We start from the raw sequence: 18,479 nt of genomic DNA on the forward strand, positions 1-18,479 counted from the left end.
TAAAATATATTTGACCACACACACACACACAAAACTGGAGATTAGATAGATGATAGATAGATGACCTACCTACCTATCATATCTATCTACCATATCTAACTGCCTACCTACATCTATCCATCCATCTACCTACCTAATCTATCATATCTACTGTACCTACCATATCTACCTGCCTACCTACATCTATCCATCTACCTACCTACCTACATCTATCCATCTATCTACCTACCTACCTACATCTATCCATCTATCTACCTACCTACCTACCTACATCTATCCATCTATCTACCTAATCTATCATATCTACTGTACCTACCATATCTACCTGCCTACCTACATCTATCCATCTATCTACCTACCTACCTACCTACATCTATTCATCTATCTACCTACCTACCTACATCTATCCATCTATCTACCTACCTACCTCTATCTATCCATCTATCTACCTACCTACATCTCCATCTACCTACCTACCTACCTACATCTATCCATCTATCTACCTACCTACCTACCTACATCTATCCATCTATCTACCTACCTACCTACTGTTCTGTCTGGGTTTTCCCAGACCTCCACACCCACTGAAAAATAGCCAGACACTCTGGTAAAATCCAAAAGTAATTTATAGCAGGAAAAAATAAGCACAAAGGAAAACCTGTCTTCACAGCAGACAGGTTACAATACTTTACAACAGGGTCCTGATGTCCAGTCAATTCCAAAAGCTTCTTGCTGGCACACACCCCCAAGGTTTCAAGAGTCCAAGGCACAAACCAGGATTGTAGCCACCAAAGTTCACAAACAGGTCTCACGAATCTCCAAGATAAAACTCCACAAGCCAGGAAGGGTGGGGCCGCCTTTTATCCTTTCCCAAGCACCACACCCAAACCCAGCTGCGACCCCTAATGCTGGAAATATCTGGCCAATTGCGTTCTTCTCTCGTTAGCTCTCCTCTGTCGCATATCTATGAAGTCACTAGCATCTTCCCCCAGGGAATCCAGGCTGCTTGCTGGGGAGAGCTCCCCCTGGTGGAACTCTGGCTGTCCTTCATCTTCAGCCTGGGATTCAGCTTCTTCATCAGTCTGCCCCTCCTGGTCCTCATCCTCTGAGCCGGACACCGACAGCAAATCAGCCATTCCCGGAGGGGTCCCAGGCTGAACCACAACACCTACCTACATCTATCCATCTATCTATCTACCTACCTACCTACATCTATCCATCTATCTACCTACCTACCTACCTACATCTATCCATCTATCCACCTACCTAATCTACCATATCTACTGTACCTACCATATCTACCTGCCTACCTACATCTATCAATCTATTTATTTACCTACCTACCTACCTACATCTATCAATCTACCTACCTACCTACATCTATCCACCTACCTACCTACATCTATCCATCTATCTACCTACCTAATCTACTGTACTTACCATATCTACCTACCTATCTCTATCCAAACTCCCAGCAGACGTGGTTGATAAATACACAGTAACTTCTTACGAGTCTTTGGAGAGGGGCGGCATACAAATCTAATAAATTATTATTATTATTATTATTATTAATTAATTTGTTTGTTTATTTATTTTGTCCAATACACAATGATACACAATGTAGGTAATAGAGGATACCTTCAAGTAAAAAAAAGATAATAGAGGAAGAAAAGAGGGGAGAGTACTGTATAGGAATAAAAAAATATATCAATTGAAGAATAGAAGATATAGGAGGGGGTCGGAAGGCACATTAGTGCAGTTATGTACGCCCCTTATTGACCTCTTAGGAATCTGGAGAGGTCAACCGTGGACAGTCTAAGGGAAAAATGTTGGGGGTTAGGGGATGACACTACGGAGTCCAGTAATGAGTTCCACGCTTCAACGACTCTATTACTAAAGTCGTATTTTTTACAGCCAAGTTTGGAGCGGTTAATATTAAGCTTGAATCTGTTGTGTGCTCTTGTGCTGTTGCGGTTGAAGCTGAAGTAGTCGTTGAAAGGCAGGACGTTGCAGCATACGGTCTTGTGGGCGATACTTAGGATGGTTCTTGGAGACCCCTAAAAGCTGCAACGGAGCCAGCGGCAAAAGGCGGTGTTGTTTGTGTGTGAGGGTGTGTGTGTATGTGGGTGTGTGAGTGCTGGGTGTGTGAGGTGTGTGTGTGTGGGGGGGGGAGGGGTAATGGGCTCTTTCTCCCCAGCACTCCTGAGGCACAGCGGCCAAAGAGCGCTAAGGGGAGCAGCCAACTCGTAGCCCGCCTTCCGAGCTGAGGCGGTGGGGGAGCGCTTCATCCTTCCCCTATCCGCCCCCACTCCCGTCAGCCGGCAAAGCGATGTGCGCAGGCGCTAGGGGTTCCCCCTCACCTCACGGCGCCACGCCGGGCGCCTCCAGAAAGGCATCTCCGAAAGGGAAGGGCGACCGCCCCCCCACTCCCGCCCCCCCCCCATTGGAAGAACCCGTCGCTCGTCCCCGGCTGCAGCTGAGCGGAGGCGCCGCGGCTTCGGAAGGGACCCCTAGACACCCCCCCGGCGGCCCGGTCGTCATGGTGACCACGCAGCCCCCAGAGCCGCAGCGTCGCCGCCCCCTCCGTCCGCCCCCTGCGCGGAGCGGGCCTGGCGCGGCCGCCCAGGTAAGCCGCCTCAGGCGGCGCAAAGCGGCTACTGACCCCTCAGCCCGGATGGCCGGAGGCGGCGTGGCCGGAGGCGCCGAGCTGGCCGCGGAGTGCCGAGAAATATCTGCCGGAGCCGCCTAGGTTCGCGCAAGACCTGGGGCCGGTAAGGAGTTCTTTGCCGGCAAAAGGGACGAGGAGGTGGGTGGGTGGGTGGGGTGGGGAATCCTGCTGGAAAGTCAAAATGGGAGGCGGGTTGGGTGTCCTACATGTTTGGTATGGCTTTGATTCATTCTCTGGTTCAGGGGTCTCCAACGTTGGCTACTTGAAGGCTTGTGGACTTCAACTCCCAGAATTCTTGAGGCAGCAAAGCTGGCTGAGGAATTCTGGGAGTTGAAGTCCACAAGCCTTCAAGAGGCCCACCTTGGAGACCCCTGCTGTCTGTTCTATCTGCCCAGGTTGGTTTATGACAAAGCGGTCCAGAATCCAAGATTGACAATTGCAGTGTTATCTTCCCCAGGTTGTTTTAAAAAATACTATTTTATTTTATTTTATTTTATTTTAAATATTCATTCATTCATTTACTTACTCACGCATTCACTTATTTATGTATGTATGCATGCATGCATAGAATGGAACGGAATGGAATAGAATAGAATTTTATCGGTCAAGTGTGATTGGACACACAAGGAATTTGTCTTGGTGCATGCATGTATGTATGTATGTATTATTTATTTATTTGATATTTTTTTTAATGCAGCCCTTCTCCTTAGACTCAGGGTGGCTTATAACATGTTAGCAATAGCACTTTTTAAACAGAGCCAGCCTATTGCCCACACAATCTGGGTCCTCATTTTGCCCACCTCGGAAGGATGGAAGGCTGAGTCAACCTTGAGCCAGTGATGAGATTTGAACCGCTGACCTACAGATCTACAGCCAGCTTCAGTGGCCTGCATTACAGCACTCTACCTGCTGCGCCACGCCAGCTCCTGCGTGTGTGTACACTGGCCAGCTGATTTTTGGCTTGTGCAGAAGCTCTGGGAGGGCATTTTTGGCTTCCAGAGAGCCTGGGGGGGGGGAATGGGGGAGAACGTTTTTACCCTCCCCTGGCTCCAGTGAAGCCTTTGGAGCCTGGGGAGGACAAAACATGAGCCTATTGGGCCCACCTGAATTTGGGAAATAGGCCGTTTCCAGCCTCCAGAGAGCCTCCAATGGGGCGGGGGAAGCTGTTTTCACCTACCCCAGGTATTGAATTACGGGTGTGGGCACTCACACATGTGCGATACCGCACACCCACCCTCTTTCGGCACCCAAGGAAAAAAAGGTTGGCCGTCACTGGCATAGGGTTTCCTGCCTAGGCAGGGGGTTGGACTAGATGACCTCCAAGGTCCTTTCTAACACTGTTGTTGTTAATGTTAGCATCCTTTTTGAAACACTTGGAGGTTTATCTGTGTCCTCACAGTCACCTGAGTTAGTGCTCCTAGTTCCTGTAGTCTGCAACTTTTCCTCTGGAAATCCATTCCTTTTTAAAATATTTTTTATTAATTTTTCTTTAAGACAAACAATGCAAACAACATTTAACATTTAAAAGGAGCTGCCATTGCTCCGCTAAGCATAGAAGTCTCGCTAATACAGGAAAAAAAATCTAACTGTGATTTAGATCAATACAGAAAAACAATTCATGATATACTATTATATTATAACATCTACTTCAATATTTCCATTTTAACATTGTAATTTGAGTGATTTCCCTGAAATTTCTTAATATACTACTATCATATAATATCTACTTCTATATTTCCATTTTAATAATATAATTAATTAAACAAAAAAAACCTTATACTTAAAATTTCTTAATATACTGCTATACTGTATGATTATACAATTTAAAATCTACTTCTTTATTTCTTTTTTAACAATATAATTAAAATAATTAAAATCAATTAATCAATCAAAAAACCTTATCCTTTAAATTTCTTAATATACTACTATGCTATTACATCTACTTCAACCTTTACATTATGATTAAAATAATTGAAATTCAAAAGTTCACCCCATATAAGGCAAGTATTTATTAGGAAGAGCTTTCCAATGAGGCGGTTTGATTAGTACGAGTGGGAGAACTTCCAGAGAGGTTTTAATATTGTTGTTAGTGTTTGGTTTGATTTAATGCAAGGACACATTTGAGAGCATTGATCCATTTTTACTTATTTTATTTATTTATTTTAATCTATTGGATTTGTATGCTGCCCCTCTCCGGAGACTCGGGGCGGCTAACAGCAATAATAAAACAGCATATAATAATAATCCAATACTAAAAACAGTTAAAAAACCCATTATTATAAAAACCAAACATACATACAGACATACCATGCATAAAATTGTAAAGGCCTAGGGGGAAAGAGTATCTCAGTTCCCCCATGCCTGGCAGCAGAGGTTGGTTTTAAGCAGCTTACGAAAGGCAAGGAGGGTGGGGGCAATTCTAATCTCTGGGGGGAGTTGGTTCCAGAGGGCCGGGGCCGCCACAGAGAAGGCTCTTCCCCTGGGTCCCGCCAAGCGACATTGTTTAGTTGACGGGACCTGGAGAAGACCCACTTTGTGGGACCTAACTGGTCGCTGGGATTCGTGCAGCAGAAGGCGGTCCCTGAGATAATCTGGTCCGGTGCCATGGAGGGCTTTATAGGTCATAACCAACACTTTGAATTGTGACCGGAAACTGATCGGCAACCAATGTAGACTGCTTAGTGGCATCGGGAGCAGTCCAGGGCAGTACTGAACTCTCCCGAGAACACTGGGAACTGGGTGTGATCCAGAATCACTGAGGAATCTGCAGTGTGATTTGGGGACCAAAGGCAGATGGAGGGTTGACAATTAGACAAGCCAAAACTTTAGTCATTGAAATGTTTAAGCCAAGTTTCAAAGGACAGATGTAAGCTTTGATAAAGTTTCCCCATCGGATGAAATGTTTGATGATTAGAGTTTCTTGCGATTAGGGTTTCTTGTAGGTTCGTCTTCTTCTTCCCTAAAGTAAGCGTCAATATTATAAATAAAATAAAATAGGCCCGCCATTTGAACCCATGGCAGGCAATTACAGTAATACATAAACGTTTTATTCATTCATTTCATTTCATTTTATTGGATTTGTATGCGGCCCCTCTCCGTAGACTCGGGGCGGCTAACAACAGTAATAAAAACAACGTGCGACAATCCAATACTAAAAACTAAAAACCCTTATTTTAAAACCAATCATACATACAAACCTACCATACATAAATTGTGGAAGCCGAGGGGGAAAGAATATCTTAATTTCCCCATGCCTGACGACACAGGTGGGTTTTAAGAAGCTTGCGAAAGGCAAGAAGGGTGGGAGCTATTCTAATCTCTGGGGGGAGTTGGTTCCAGAGGGCCGGGGCCACCACAGAGAAGGCTCTTCCCCTGGGTCCCACCAAACAACATTGTTTAGTTGACGGAACCCGGAGAAGGCCAACTCTGTGGGACCTAATCGGTCGCTGGGATTCGTGCGGCAGAAGGCGGTCCCGGAGATAACCTGGTCCGATGCCTGGTTTTAGGCAGTGGTTTGCTCTCCAACCTTGTTTCAATTTAGTTCCTGAATGTTTTGGACAGTTCTAACCACTGCCAAAATCTAAAACCCAAGCTACAAGTATTTCCTGTTATTTCAAACATAAAAGTTTTTTATGTACATGCCTGGTTATATTTGGGAAGCTAGACAGATAGGTAGAATCCATGCCCTGTTTTCAATGTTCTGTCTGTTTTTCTAGTTACTGCTTGTTTTTTAAGAATGCAGAAGGAGACACATGAGGTTTTATATTCTCTTAAGATTTCCAGAATTGCCTGTTAAAAAATTATTTGGAAAATTGTTCATATCATTCTTCCATGAAGCAGAGGACTAGTTTTTACTGATCAAATGTCCAAAGCCTGTTATCTAGATTTCTTTTTTTTAAATTTAATTTATTTATTTATTATTTATTTATTTATTGGATTTGTATGCCGCCCCTCTCTGAGGATTCGTGGCAGCTCACAACATATCAAAAAACATAGCAATACATCTAGAATCCAATTAATACAGTTAAAAAACTTTTAAAAGACTTTAAAAACTCCAATATAATTTAAAAGCATTCATCACCATTCGTTCAAAAGAATAAAATGTTGGATTTACACCCTGCTGAACTAAAACATGCTCATCTGTCAATTATACAACTGTGCATCCTCCTTGCTCTGTCTGAGAAATAGGTTTAGAGGATAGAGAACATTATTCAGCTCTGTATAAATGCTTAATTATTTGAGGGGGCCACAGATGTCAAAATATGCACAGAGAGCAAGGTTACATTGGATTAGAATTGCTTTATTTGTTTTATTTGCCTTTGATATGGTAAGAATGTCAGGGTGCTTCTTGAACAACTGCATTGATAATGATATACTGTAGTCAATATTTGCACTATTTTCTCGTGATTTTGTAGTAGTTCTGTTAAATGGAATAAAAGATTAGGGTTGTGTCCTGGCATTCTGCAATAAATCCACTTCTATTGGCTGCAGGGAATGTCTGCGTAGGGTATATTTAGGCTTACTTTGCAGAAATATATTCCTAGAGTAGTGTGAAAACTGGCCTTTTCTCTCTCTTTCTTTTTATCTGCATAGATTTTTCTATTGTAAAAATCTTCTAGCATTTATTAGATTTTGTGGAACCAGAGAACAATTGAATTCTGTTAGATTAGAAGCTGTAACAAACAATATAACAGAATAATATTAGCAGTACAGTGGAACCCCGACATAAGAGCTGCTCTACTTAAGAGCAACTCGAGATAAGAGCTGGGAGGGGAGAGATATTTTTGTTCTACTTACAAGCCCAAATTCGAGATACAAGCGCCAAGGAGCTGTCTCCTGAAGCCAAACGCTAACTTCCGCGTTCGGCTTCAGGAGACAGCTGCGAAGCGGCGCGCGTGTTTTAAAAGGTTGCAGCCGGCCTGGGGGGCTCGGGGGGGGGGCTTGCAGCTTTCTTTCTTGTTCTTTTTCTTTCTCTCTTTTACCTTCCCTTCCTCTATTTCTTCTTTTCTTTCTCCTTCCCACCTTCTTCCCTCCCTCCCTCCCTCCCTTCACTCATTCCTCTCTTACTCTCCCCTTTCATAAGTTTCCTTGCTTCCTTCCTCTGTTCCTGTCCCTTCCCCCTTTCTTTCTTTCTTTCTTGCTCTTTTTCTTTCTCTCTTTTACCTTCCCTTCCTCTATTTCTTCTTTTCTTTCTCCTTCCCACCTTCTTCCCTCCCTCCCTCCCTTCACTCATTCCTCTCTTACTCTCCCCTTTCATAAGTTCCCTTGCTTCCTTCCTCTGTTCCTGTCCCTTCCCTCTTTCCTTCCTTCCTTCCCACCCTCCGTCCATTCATTCACCCATTCCTCTCTTGATCGCTTAAAGCCGGTCCCTGGTGCAAAAAGGGTTGGGGACCTCTGTCCTACAGGATTGGGTGGCAGAGAAGTTGAACATATGTAAATTTAAAAGTTTAAGAAAGTTTACAAGTTAAGTGAAAGAAACTTCATTATTCATTTATATGTACATGTACATTTCTTCATTAAAAACATGTCTTTCTGCATAATTTAGACTAACTTTGTGAGTTTTTTGAGGGCTGGAACCAATTAAAATTATTTACATTAATTCCTATGGGGAAAAGTCGTTCGAGATAAGAGCTGCTCGACTTAAGAGCCCAGGTCCGGAACGAATTAAACTCGTATCTCGAGGTACCACTGTACTTAGATTTATATACCACTTTACAGTGCTTTTACAGCCCCCCCTCTCTCTTTTTTCTGAAAATTTTTATTGGTTTTCAAATATATTTAGAAACAGACAAATAAATAACAACAACATAAAGAAAAAAATAAATGATAAAAAATGAAACAGGATTGAGAAATAAAGTTACGTTCATTGAAACATGCAACCAGTTCTTCTTGACATTGGATTCTGGTGAATGACACTACTTATTTGACGGAACGTTGAAATCTTTGAAGGGCATCTAATGATCCGGGCCCTCAAATTTTGTGGCCAAAGCAGGTGTACCATAATGTCCTTTTTCTGTAGGACAATGTTATCAACCCATTGGGAAGAAGTGATTTACTATTTTCAGTGCACTTGAGATGGCCTACTTTATTGGAGGCCTGATATAGATATTCAATACACTTTTAAATCTGTATGAACAAGTCAAGAATACTTTTCTAATGTTTTCATTCCCCTAGCTGCATGTTCTGATCATACAATGCAAGCTCTGTTATCTATTATCAATTCGTTAAATTTATAGTAGTGAGAATTAATTACCGGTATATCAGCTAACTCCATAATTAAATTCAAAAGCTTGGGAATAAGCCTTTTGGAAGATGTTAAAGTCACATCTCTGTCAGCAGGCTTGGGGCTGTTGAATATAGACACTCTGCTCCAGCCCATGCGATGGTAGAGTCAAGGATGAATGTGAGTGGATGGTTTTTAAATGATATGGGTCTTTTAGGTTTGGTAAATTAGTTTTTAGCATGTTTAGGGACTTAGTTTGTAAACTTTTAGCTTTAAATTATGATTTCTACTGTTCTAGATATATGTACCTGTTCTGCCGGGCTGTCTGGTATGAGTCTCCCAAAAATTCAAGGGTACAAATTTCAGACACACACACACGTTTGAAAATTCAAAACAATGTTCTTTATCACAAAATTCAAAAGAAACAAAGCACCCTTTTTGTATTGCAAAGAGCACTCGTCCCAAAACAACCTTGTAGGCTGTACAATTTCCTTACTCAGTCCTTAAGTACTTAGCTAGCATCTGTGAAGAAACGTCACAGCCGTCCTTCTTCCACGAAGTGAGACAGACACACTTTGTTCTGCTTTGGTTTCAAAGGCGTGAAAAATCAACAAACAAAGTCCGGAAAACAGCAAGGCACGGTCCTGAAGAACTGCGATCAGATAATCTTCCACAGCGGCCAAACCAACACGCTGCTATTTGTATCAGCAGCTCTAATTACTAGAGCCCCACCCAAACACAGGTGGCCTCTCTTATCTCCTGTAATATGTCCTCAATTGGTCTCTTATACGCATAACTCTGCGCCTGCATGGGTCCAAGACTTCCTCATCCGAATCGACCGAAGATAATGGAGATTGGCTTCCTGGGCTGTGTGCCAAGCCCCCCTCTTCCAAGTCACTCCCACCTTCTTCTTCGTCCGAGGAAACTGCACTACCTGACTCTGTCGGCAATAAAACAGGCCTAGGACATGTTGATGTTTCCCCTGCATCCACCTCCACATTCCTTGGGGCAGGAGCTGGGCCAGAGCCAACCACAACAGTACCTATTTTATATTGTAAGCCGCCCTGAGTCTCTGGAGGAGGGCAGCCTAGAAATCAAAATAATAAGAAAGAAAGAAAGAAAGAAAGAAAGAAAGAAAGAAAGAAGGAAGGAAGGAAGGAAGGAAGGAAGGAAGGAAGGAAAGAAAGAAAGAAAGAAAGAAGGAAGGAAAGAAAGAGCGAGAGAGAGAGAGAGAGAGAAAGAAGGAAGGAAGGAAGGAAAGAAAGAGAGAGAGAGAGAGAGAAAGAAAGAAAGAAAGAAAGAAAGAAAGAAGCAGATTTTTAGAGGTTGTTAGAACAAGTGCATTGTCCAGAGTACTCACATGCAAAAAAGTAGCAAGGTTTGATTAATATTCATTTATGTTTATATAGGTTTATGCAGAAATCCAATTATTCATTCCAAAAACAGGCATTGCAGCCACTATCCTAACAGTTGTGACCATAACATGAGGATACCTCTCTACCTGCAGTTGCTCCTCATTAACTCCAGTGTATAGGGACAGGAAGCCACAGCAGAGGGATGAAAAAGCCACATGGGGCCTCAGGGCCATGGGTTGTTGACCCTATTTCTTGTGTTTTATTTTAGGATGGATATATGTTTATCCCAGGCAATTTTAAATTCAGTTACTGTGGATTTACCAACCACGTCTGCTGGAAGTTTGTTCCAAGCATCTACTACTCTTTCAGTAAAATAATATTTTCTCATGTTACTTCTAATCTTTCCCCCAACTAACCTCATAATGTGCCCCCTTGTCTTCATTTTCCTATTAAAAACACTTCCCTCCTGAACCTTATTTAACCCTTTAACATATTTAAATGTTTCGGTCACGTCCCCCCTTTTCCTTCTGTCCTCCAGACTATACAGATTGAGTTCATTAAGTCTTTCCTGATACGTTTTATGCTTAAGACCTTCCACCATTCTTGTAGCCCGTCTTTGGACCCGTTCAATTTTATCAATATCTTTTTGTAGGTGAGGTCTCCAGAACTGAACACAGTACAGTAGTCCCTCACCTATCGCTGGTGTTATGTTCCAGACCTGGCCGCGATAGGTGAAATCCGCGATGGGGAATTTATCGACTGATAGTACTTATTTAAGTATTTATATTGTAATTGTTTGGTAAGTTTTCATTGTTTTAAGTGTTTATAAACCCTTCCCACACAGTATTTATTTTAGATACAGTATTTAAATACAGTATTTACAATTTTAGATATTTTTTTTTAAAAAAACCCTGCCGATCGAGTTCGGCGGGCTGTTTAAATCTGCCGATCGACTTCCTCAGAAAGCCGCGATGAAGTGAAGCCGCAGTAGGTGAAGCGCGGTATAGCGAGGGACTACTGTATTCCAAATGTGGTCTTCAGAAATTAATTGCTCCATTTTGAACAGCTCTTAAGTTTTAATTATCTTTTTCTTTTTTTAAAATATATATTTATTAAATTTTTCCATTTTTTTTCAAAGTACACAATCATATTTACAGATGAATCTACATCATATATACATTCCTATCTTTTTCTTTAAGCACAGTTGTGTCAATTGGTTTGCCCAAATAGAGTTACTGATATGTACAGGAAATTCAAAATACTTCAACCTGGCCGGTGTCAAACCGTTTAGTTTGTTCCAGACATCCATTTCTTTAACATGCCAAGAGCAAAACTCTCCTAGCAGAGGGAGAGAGTTAAAATAATGGAATGGAAATACTGCTGTTGAAACTGAAGAACACACAATTCATTCCCGTAAGAACGAACGAATGAAAGCAGTTGGCAAAGTTAAGGGATTTAATCTGCTTAATAGGCAGCCATACACCGTTGTTGGTTCTGTATCACAAACCCCTGCACTCAAGTAAAAAAATAAGCATTTGTCAATCTCAACCCTGTTGCATCAAGCCAGCATTTCACTTAATAGAGTTGCTAAGAGTCCACTGTTGCTAAGATGAGCCTACAAGAGGGGCAGGAATTTGCTTTGGTTAAGATCACAGCTGAATTGAAACAGAGGTGTTTGGCCTTGAAGCCTTCCCAAAAGGTCACATCAACCTTGAAAACACATTTTGGGGCGGCTGGAAACAACCTATTTTAAATTCATTCTCGTTCTAAATACTTTGTACACAATATGTTGCTCCAGCACCGTGCTTGGCAGAATAGACAGATTCCTTATCCGGTAAAGGTAATTTGGTTGCTTGCAGCATTTTTCAACCTTTCTGTCCTAGAGAAACCCTTAGAATAATTTCCAGGTTTCAGAAAACCCCTGAGTAGAAATTATTACAACTGCAGTCAGCATGGAAAATGAGAAAATAATGTTAATTAGTTTATTTTTTTCAGTCACAATCCCTGGCAGAAATCCAGGTGACTTCGGATGTAATCGTAGGTTCAGGGCTGGATTAGAAAGAGGTTTGTTCATTCTATTAGTTTTGCATGGGTCCCCAAACTTGGCAACTTTAAGACTTGTGGACTTCAACTCCCAGAGTTCACCAACCAGCTATGCTGGCTGGAGAATTCTGGGAGTTGAAGTCCACGAGTCTTAAAATTGCCAAGTTTGATGACCTTTGGACTTTGGAGTATAGAAGCAGCTTCTGTCTCAAAAGAAGGAGGGGGAATGATGTCAAAGGTTCTGAGACCCCACCCTCCTTGCCTTTCGTAAACTCCTTAAAACCCACCTCTGTCGTCAAGCATGGGGGAACTGAGACATCTCCCCTTGCCTATGTAGTTTTTGTGCATGATATGGCTGTATATATGTTTTTTATATTGGGGTTCCTTGTTTTTAGATTTTTAAATGTATAATTGTTATTTTAGATTCTTTTTTAAAAAAATATATTTTTATTGATTTTTTTTTAGAATTTTACAAAAAACAAAACAGAAAGCATAAAGTGTACCATCACCATACAGGAAAAAAAATCCCTATTTTAGATTCTAATTATTAGATTTGTCATTATATATTGTTTTTATCAGTGTTGTGAGCCGCCCCGAGTCTGCGGAGAGGGGCGGCATACAAATCTAATAAATAAATAAATAAATAAATAAATAAATAAATAAATAAATAAATAAATAAATAAATAAATAAATAAATAAATAAATAAATAAATAAATAAATAAATAAATAAATAAATAAATAAATAAATAAATAATAATAATAATAATAATAATAATAATAATAATAATAACTTTTTTGACTAAGTATGTGTAGTTGGACCTGAAATATTGGGCCTGTAAGTAATGGTCGATTGGCTGGTTGCTTCCTCTCCCCTCCCCTCTCCCCTTCTTTCGTTCCAGACTAAATTCTTGGGGAAAAACATGTTCATGGAAAGCATGGGGAACATTATTAAGGGCCTTTATATGGTTTACTTTATGAACTCTTCCTATTTTTCCCCTCAATGTCTATATTGTTATCCCCAAAAATATCTCCTAGCCCGATCCACATCCCCAGGTAGTACCTAGAAATATCTGGACTAAAATATACAATTGCATTTTCCTTAACGTTAAAATCATCTGGTGCATATACAGTTATAGTCATTTTATCCCTGCTTATTTTCTAGAAGTGGGCATTGCATAAATCAAATAAGTCAAATATATTCTATTAAAATGTTCAGATTTGCTTGCAGTCTGCTATTCTAGGCACTGTGCCATACTTTTCTTTTTTGTACTAGGGTTTCTAGATCAAAAAATTGGAGTTTAGTGACACATTTATCAGGATGCTTATTGAAGTCATAATTCTGCTGATGAAAGGAGAACATTTCACACGATTGTGTGAAGCTTGATGAGATATGTTTCTAGATACTTTCTTTTAAATATTAGATTTGTTACATTGCACATTGTTATTATTGTTGTTGTGGGCCACCCCGAGTCTGCGGAGAGGGCATACAAATCTAATAAATAAATCTAATAAATAATAATAATAATAATAATAATAATTATTATTATTATTATTATTAATGTACTGTATACAATACAGTGATGAATGGGCGTGAGCATGCGCAGTACTGAAAAATCCCCAAAACAAAAGGTGAAAACAAGATGGCGCCTGCAATGCACAGTGCCAGAAACTCAGCTGCTGTGCATGCTCAGAAGAAAAAAAAATAATATATATATATATATAATTAAAAAAAAATAAAAAATTGCGATGCCCACAGACCGGGATTGTCCGAACTAGGTCTGTGATGTCATCGTGACATCACCAGAAGGTTGCTACCGGTTTGGGCGAACCTGAAGGAACCCACCCCTGGACAAAAGTTAAAAGTAATTAAAAAGTAGTAGTTACAAAGGTAGTTAATAGTTTTGGTTTACAACTATTCAGACTAAGCCTAAACAACATGTTCACCCTAGCACAAAGCCAAAAGCACCAGCCTGAAGATGACGAGTGGGACCTCGTTGAAACGTCACCGGAAATCTCTGAAACTTATATGGGAAGAAACCCGAATATGCCAAGACCTTCATACCTTTACCTGTGAAAATCTACAAACACACACACACACACACACACACACACACACATATATTTGTTTTCGTATATTTTCACGGGTACAGGTATGACGGTCTTGGTATATTCGGGTTTCTTCCCGTGTAGGGTTTGGAAATTTCTGGCGACGTTTCGATGAGGTCCCACTCATCATCTTCAGGCTGGTGTTTCTGTCCTTGTTCGCCTTATTTTTTTTGTCTTTATTCCATTTTGCCCGAATTTGTGAATATGGCCACCAATCAATATTAATATTTTGATCTTTTAATTGTTGTCTTGTTTTAATGTTTCCTTTCTCATCTAGTATATGATTGTAGTTTACCAGATTTTGAATTTGAAAGATATTGGAATGTGTAAGGGCTTCCAGACTGGAGTACCATCTTGGGATTTTCTGGTAGTATTCTTTTTTAATCTTTGTCCATGTTATCATTAAAGAGTCTCTAATTGTATGATTTTTGAAATATGTTGGGATTTTGTTCTTTTCATTCCAAAGGAAGCCATGCCACCCTTGTAAAATATCGTGTCCTTCTAGTGCTAGTAGTCTTTGATTTTTAAGGTCTATCCAATCTTTTAGCCAAAGTAAAGTCGATGTTTGGTAGTAAGTTTCGAAATCTGGTAGGCCAAATCCACCTTGTTTAATATTATCTTGTAGATATGACCTAAGTGCTAAAGCCCACTGCAACAATATCGCCAAGAAGGCTTCCAGAGTTGTTAACCTGATCCTACGTAGCTTCTGCTCTGGCAATCTCTCACTACTGACTAGAGCCTACAAAACCTATGCCAGACCCATTCTCGAATACAGCTCATCTGTCTGGAACCCACACCACATCTCAGACATCAACACTCTCGAAAACGTCCAAAGGTACTTCACCAGAAGAGCCCTTCACTCCTCCACTCGTAACAGAATACCTTGCGAAAATAGACTAACTATCCTGGATCTTGAAAGCTTAGACCTGCGACGCCTAAAACACGATCTAAGTATTGCCCACAAGATCATATGCTGCAACGTCCTTCCGGTCAATGACTACTTCAGCTTCAACAGCAACAACACAAGAGCACGCAACAGATTCAAACTTAACATCAACCGCTCCAAACTTGACTGTAAAAAACATGACTTTAACAATTGTGTTGTCGAAGCGTGGAACTCATTGCCAGACTCAGTGGTGTCAGCCCCCAGCCCCAAACATTTCTCCCTAAGACTCTCCACGATTGACCTCTCCAAGTTACTAAGAGGCCAGTAAGGGACGTACATAAGTGCACTGATGTGCCTATCGTCCCCTGTCCAATCTTCTTTCCTTTATCTCATTTTTTTTACTGTATATTATTCATGTATATTGTTCATGACTGTTGTTAGCCGCCCCGAGTTTTCGGAGGGGGGCGGCATATAAATCCAATAAATTGAATTGAATTGAATTGAATTGAATATCATACATTTTCTCTCCTTTCCTCCAACCTCTCTTCTTTCTTACTTTCTATCATTATATATATTACTTAATGCCTATTCTCCTTCATATGTATTGTATATTGGACAAAGAATAAATAATAATAAATAAATAATAATAATAATTTAAATCTTGTAGATATTTAATCTCTCTGCCATAATTGACATAAAAAATTTGTAATCTGCCTCAAAGGTGTTTTAGTGTAGAACTTAAGATTCATCAAGTGTTTTGCTAAAACGTGTATTGGAAATGTGGGCTTCCACATAAAAGATTTTTACTTTCTTTTCTCAGCTTTTCCACCATGTCTAAAAATAGCGGGTACAATGTTTGTCGAGAAGAAAGCTTTGAGTTCATGTTCCTTAAGTTTTTAAGAGCAAATTCAAGGTTGCCTTGCCACATCCTTTGTAAATAAATGCACTCGCGCACACAGCACCCTGCAATTACTTTTCTGAATGTCCATTCAAGTTAAGAATTTTCATCTTCGCAGTTGCCATAGCAATCTGTTCTCCTCTTTCTACTACATTAAAAATCCATTCAGTTGCCAATACTGAGCATGGAACAGGGGAGGGAATTCTTTAAAATAGCTCCAGCATCTTATATGCAACAGAAAACAGAGCTGGCTTTTATGTGAGGAAGGGTGGGTGGCTACAGTAATGTAACAGCAAACTTACTGCAAAAAGTTTTATTTAAAAAATACTACAGACAACACAAATGTTTAATAAATCAACCCAGGAAAGTGATGCAAATATATTTCATGTAACTTTACTAAATTGGGAATTATGACTGAAACGTAAGCCCTTCTGTACCTTTATTCAGTTGCCTGAAGGTTATTTAGTTAGCTTTTGTTTAACTTTGAGAAGAATGGAAGCACATCCAACCTGCTTTATTTAGAGATGAAGTGGGTAATGTTTTCCCTATTGTAAACTTTGTATTTGATGCTGATTTCTCACATTTTGATTGAACTATTCAGACGTCGTAAGATACTTTCATCTTGCTCTGGGAACCTGCTTTTCACCTATCAGGTTGCAGCAATAATATATATTTAACTGATAACCTCTCTATGTTTATCTTGGTTAAGTATTATTTTGTTGAAAGGCTCATGGAATTATGGTATTCCCCAAATAATTTCTCTTTAAAAATGGACACACCTTCTTCAGTTCACTGACATTTGCTACTGTAGAGCTTCAGTCTGTTAAAAATTGTAATTATTGAATATCTTTATTATGTTATCAGTCTGTTGAATAAGTGATATTGCCAATTTTGGATGAATGGGGATTAGTGCTGTTCATTTTTCACTTCCGAGTGTCATCATTATTTTATAAAATAGTTTCGGTGTGAATTCTGGTTATTTGCCTGCCTGCCTACCTACCTACTTACCTACATCTACGGTATCTATCTATCTATCTTTCTATCTATCTATCTATCTATCTATCTATCTATCTATCTATCTATCTATCTATCTATCTAGAGAGCAACGCTCTCTACATGGTGCTACCTTTGAAAAGTGTTCAGAAACTTCAGATCATGCAGAACGTAGCCGCGAGAGCCATCGTGGGGCTTCCAAGATTCGCTCATGTTTCTTCAACACTCCGTGGCTTGCATTGGCTGCCGATCAGTTTCCGGTCACAATTCAAAGTGTTGGTCATGTCCTTTAAAGCCCTACATGGCATTGGACCAGATTACCTCCGGAACCGCCTGGTACCGCACGAATCCCAGCGACCGATAAGGTCCCACAGAGTTGGCCTTCTCCGGGTCCCGTCGACTAACCAATGTCGTTTGGTGGGCCCCAGGGGAAGAGCCTTCTCTGTGGCGCCCCCGGCCCTCTGGAACCAACTCCCCCTGGAGATTAGAACTGCCCCCACCCTCCCTGTCTTTCATAAACTACTCAAGACTCACTTATACCGCCAGGCATGGGGGAGTCGAGATATTCCTTCCCCCTAGGCCATTACAGGTTATGCATGGTATGTTTTTGTGTATGTTTGGTTTTATAATAAGGGTTTTTAGTTGTTTTTATTATTGGATTGTTACATGTTGTTTTTATCATTGTTGTTAGCTGCCCCGAGTCTACGGAGAGAGGCGGCATACAAATCCAATAAATTATTATTATTATTATTATTATTATTATTATTATTATTATTATCATCTATCCATCCATCTAGCTACCTACCTACCTACCTACCATCTACCTGTCTATCTTGCTTTCTATAAATTCTCATCTCAGGCTGTTGTGAGCATATGAATGGAAGAGTGACATAATCATACAGCATTTTCCTCTGAAGTGCAGAACGATATTGTAGGAGCTTGGATGAAGGCAACTGCATGGAGTCTTCAGCCGTACAGCAGATTTGAGGTTATCTTTTGACTCCTACAGTCCTTTTTTTATTAAAAAGCTTAACATCATAAACGTAGTAATAAGAAACTAATTTATCTCGACAAAAGTGCCGCTACAAACTATTCTGCAGTTATAAAATAACCTTTTAAAATTATTGTTTCTGCCGGTATCCATAAACTCATGCAAAGCACTTAAAGGTCAGGCATTGCAGGAAAAATGTCTTTTTTGATTGTTAATTAAAGGTTCATAAGAACAAGCACCGGGTTTACCAACATCAGGGGGGGGGGGGAAAGCAGAAAAAAAATGTCTTATTCCCAGAAACAGAAGGCAAAGTAA

The 18,479-nt window shown here is 40.4% G+C and overlaps 1 protein-coding gene across 1 annotated transcript in view; it reads left to right on the forward strand.

Annotated features, from left to right (window-relative positions):
* Positions 1 to 2,630: 2,630 nt before the first annotated feature.
* Positions 2,631 to 18,479, forward strand: part of PHF21B (PHD finger protein 21B) — a gene marked incomplete at its 5' end in the record, with an annotated part of 87,669 nt that continues 71,820 nt past the window's right edge. Inside the window, one exon of the mRNA XM_070754718.1 lies at positions 2,631 to 2,771. Coding sequence (XP_070610819.1) covers positions 2,631 to 2,771 — 141 coding nt within the window. The remainder of the gene's footprint in view (positions 2,772 to 18,479) is intronic.

This window comes from Erythrolamprus reginae, chromosome 6, assembly GCF_031021105.1.
Source record: "Erythrolamprus reginae isolate rEryReg1 chromosome 6, rEryReg1.hap1, whole genome shotgun sequence".
Taxonomy (NCBI): Eukaryota; Metazoa; Chordata; class Lepidosauria; order Squamata; family Dipsadidae; genus Erythrolamprus; species Erythrolamprus reginae.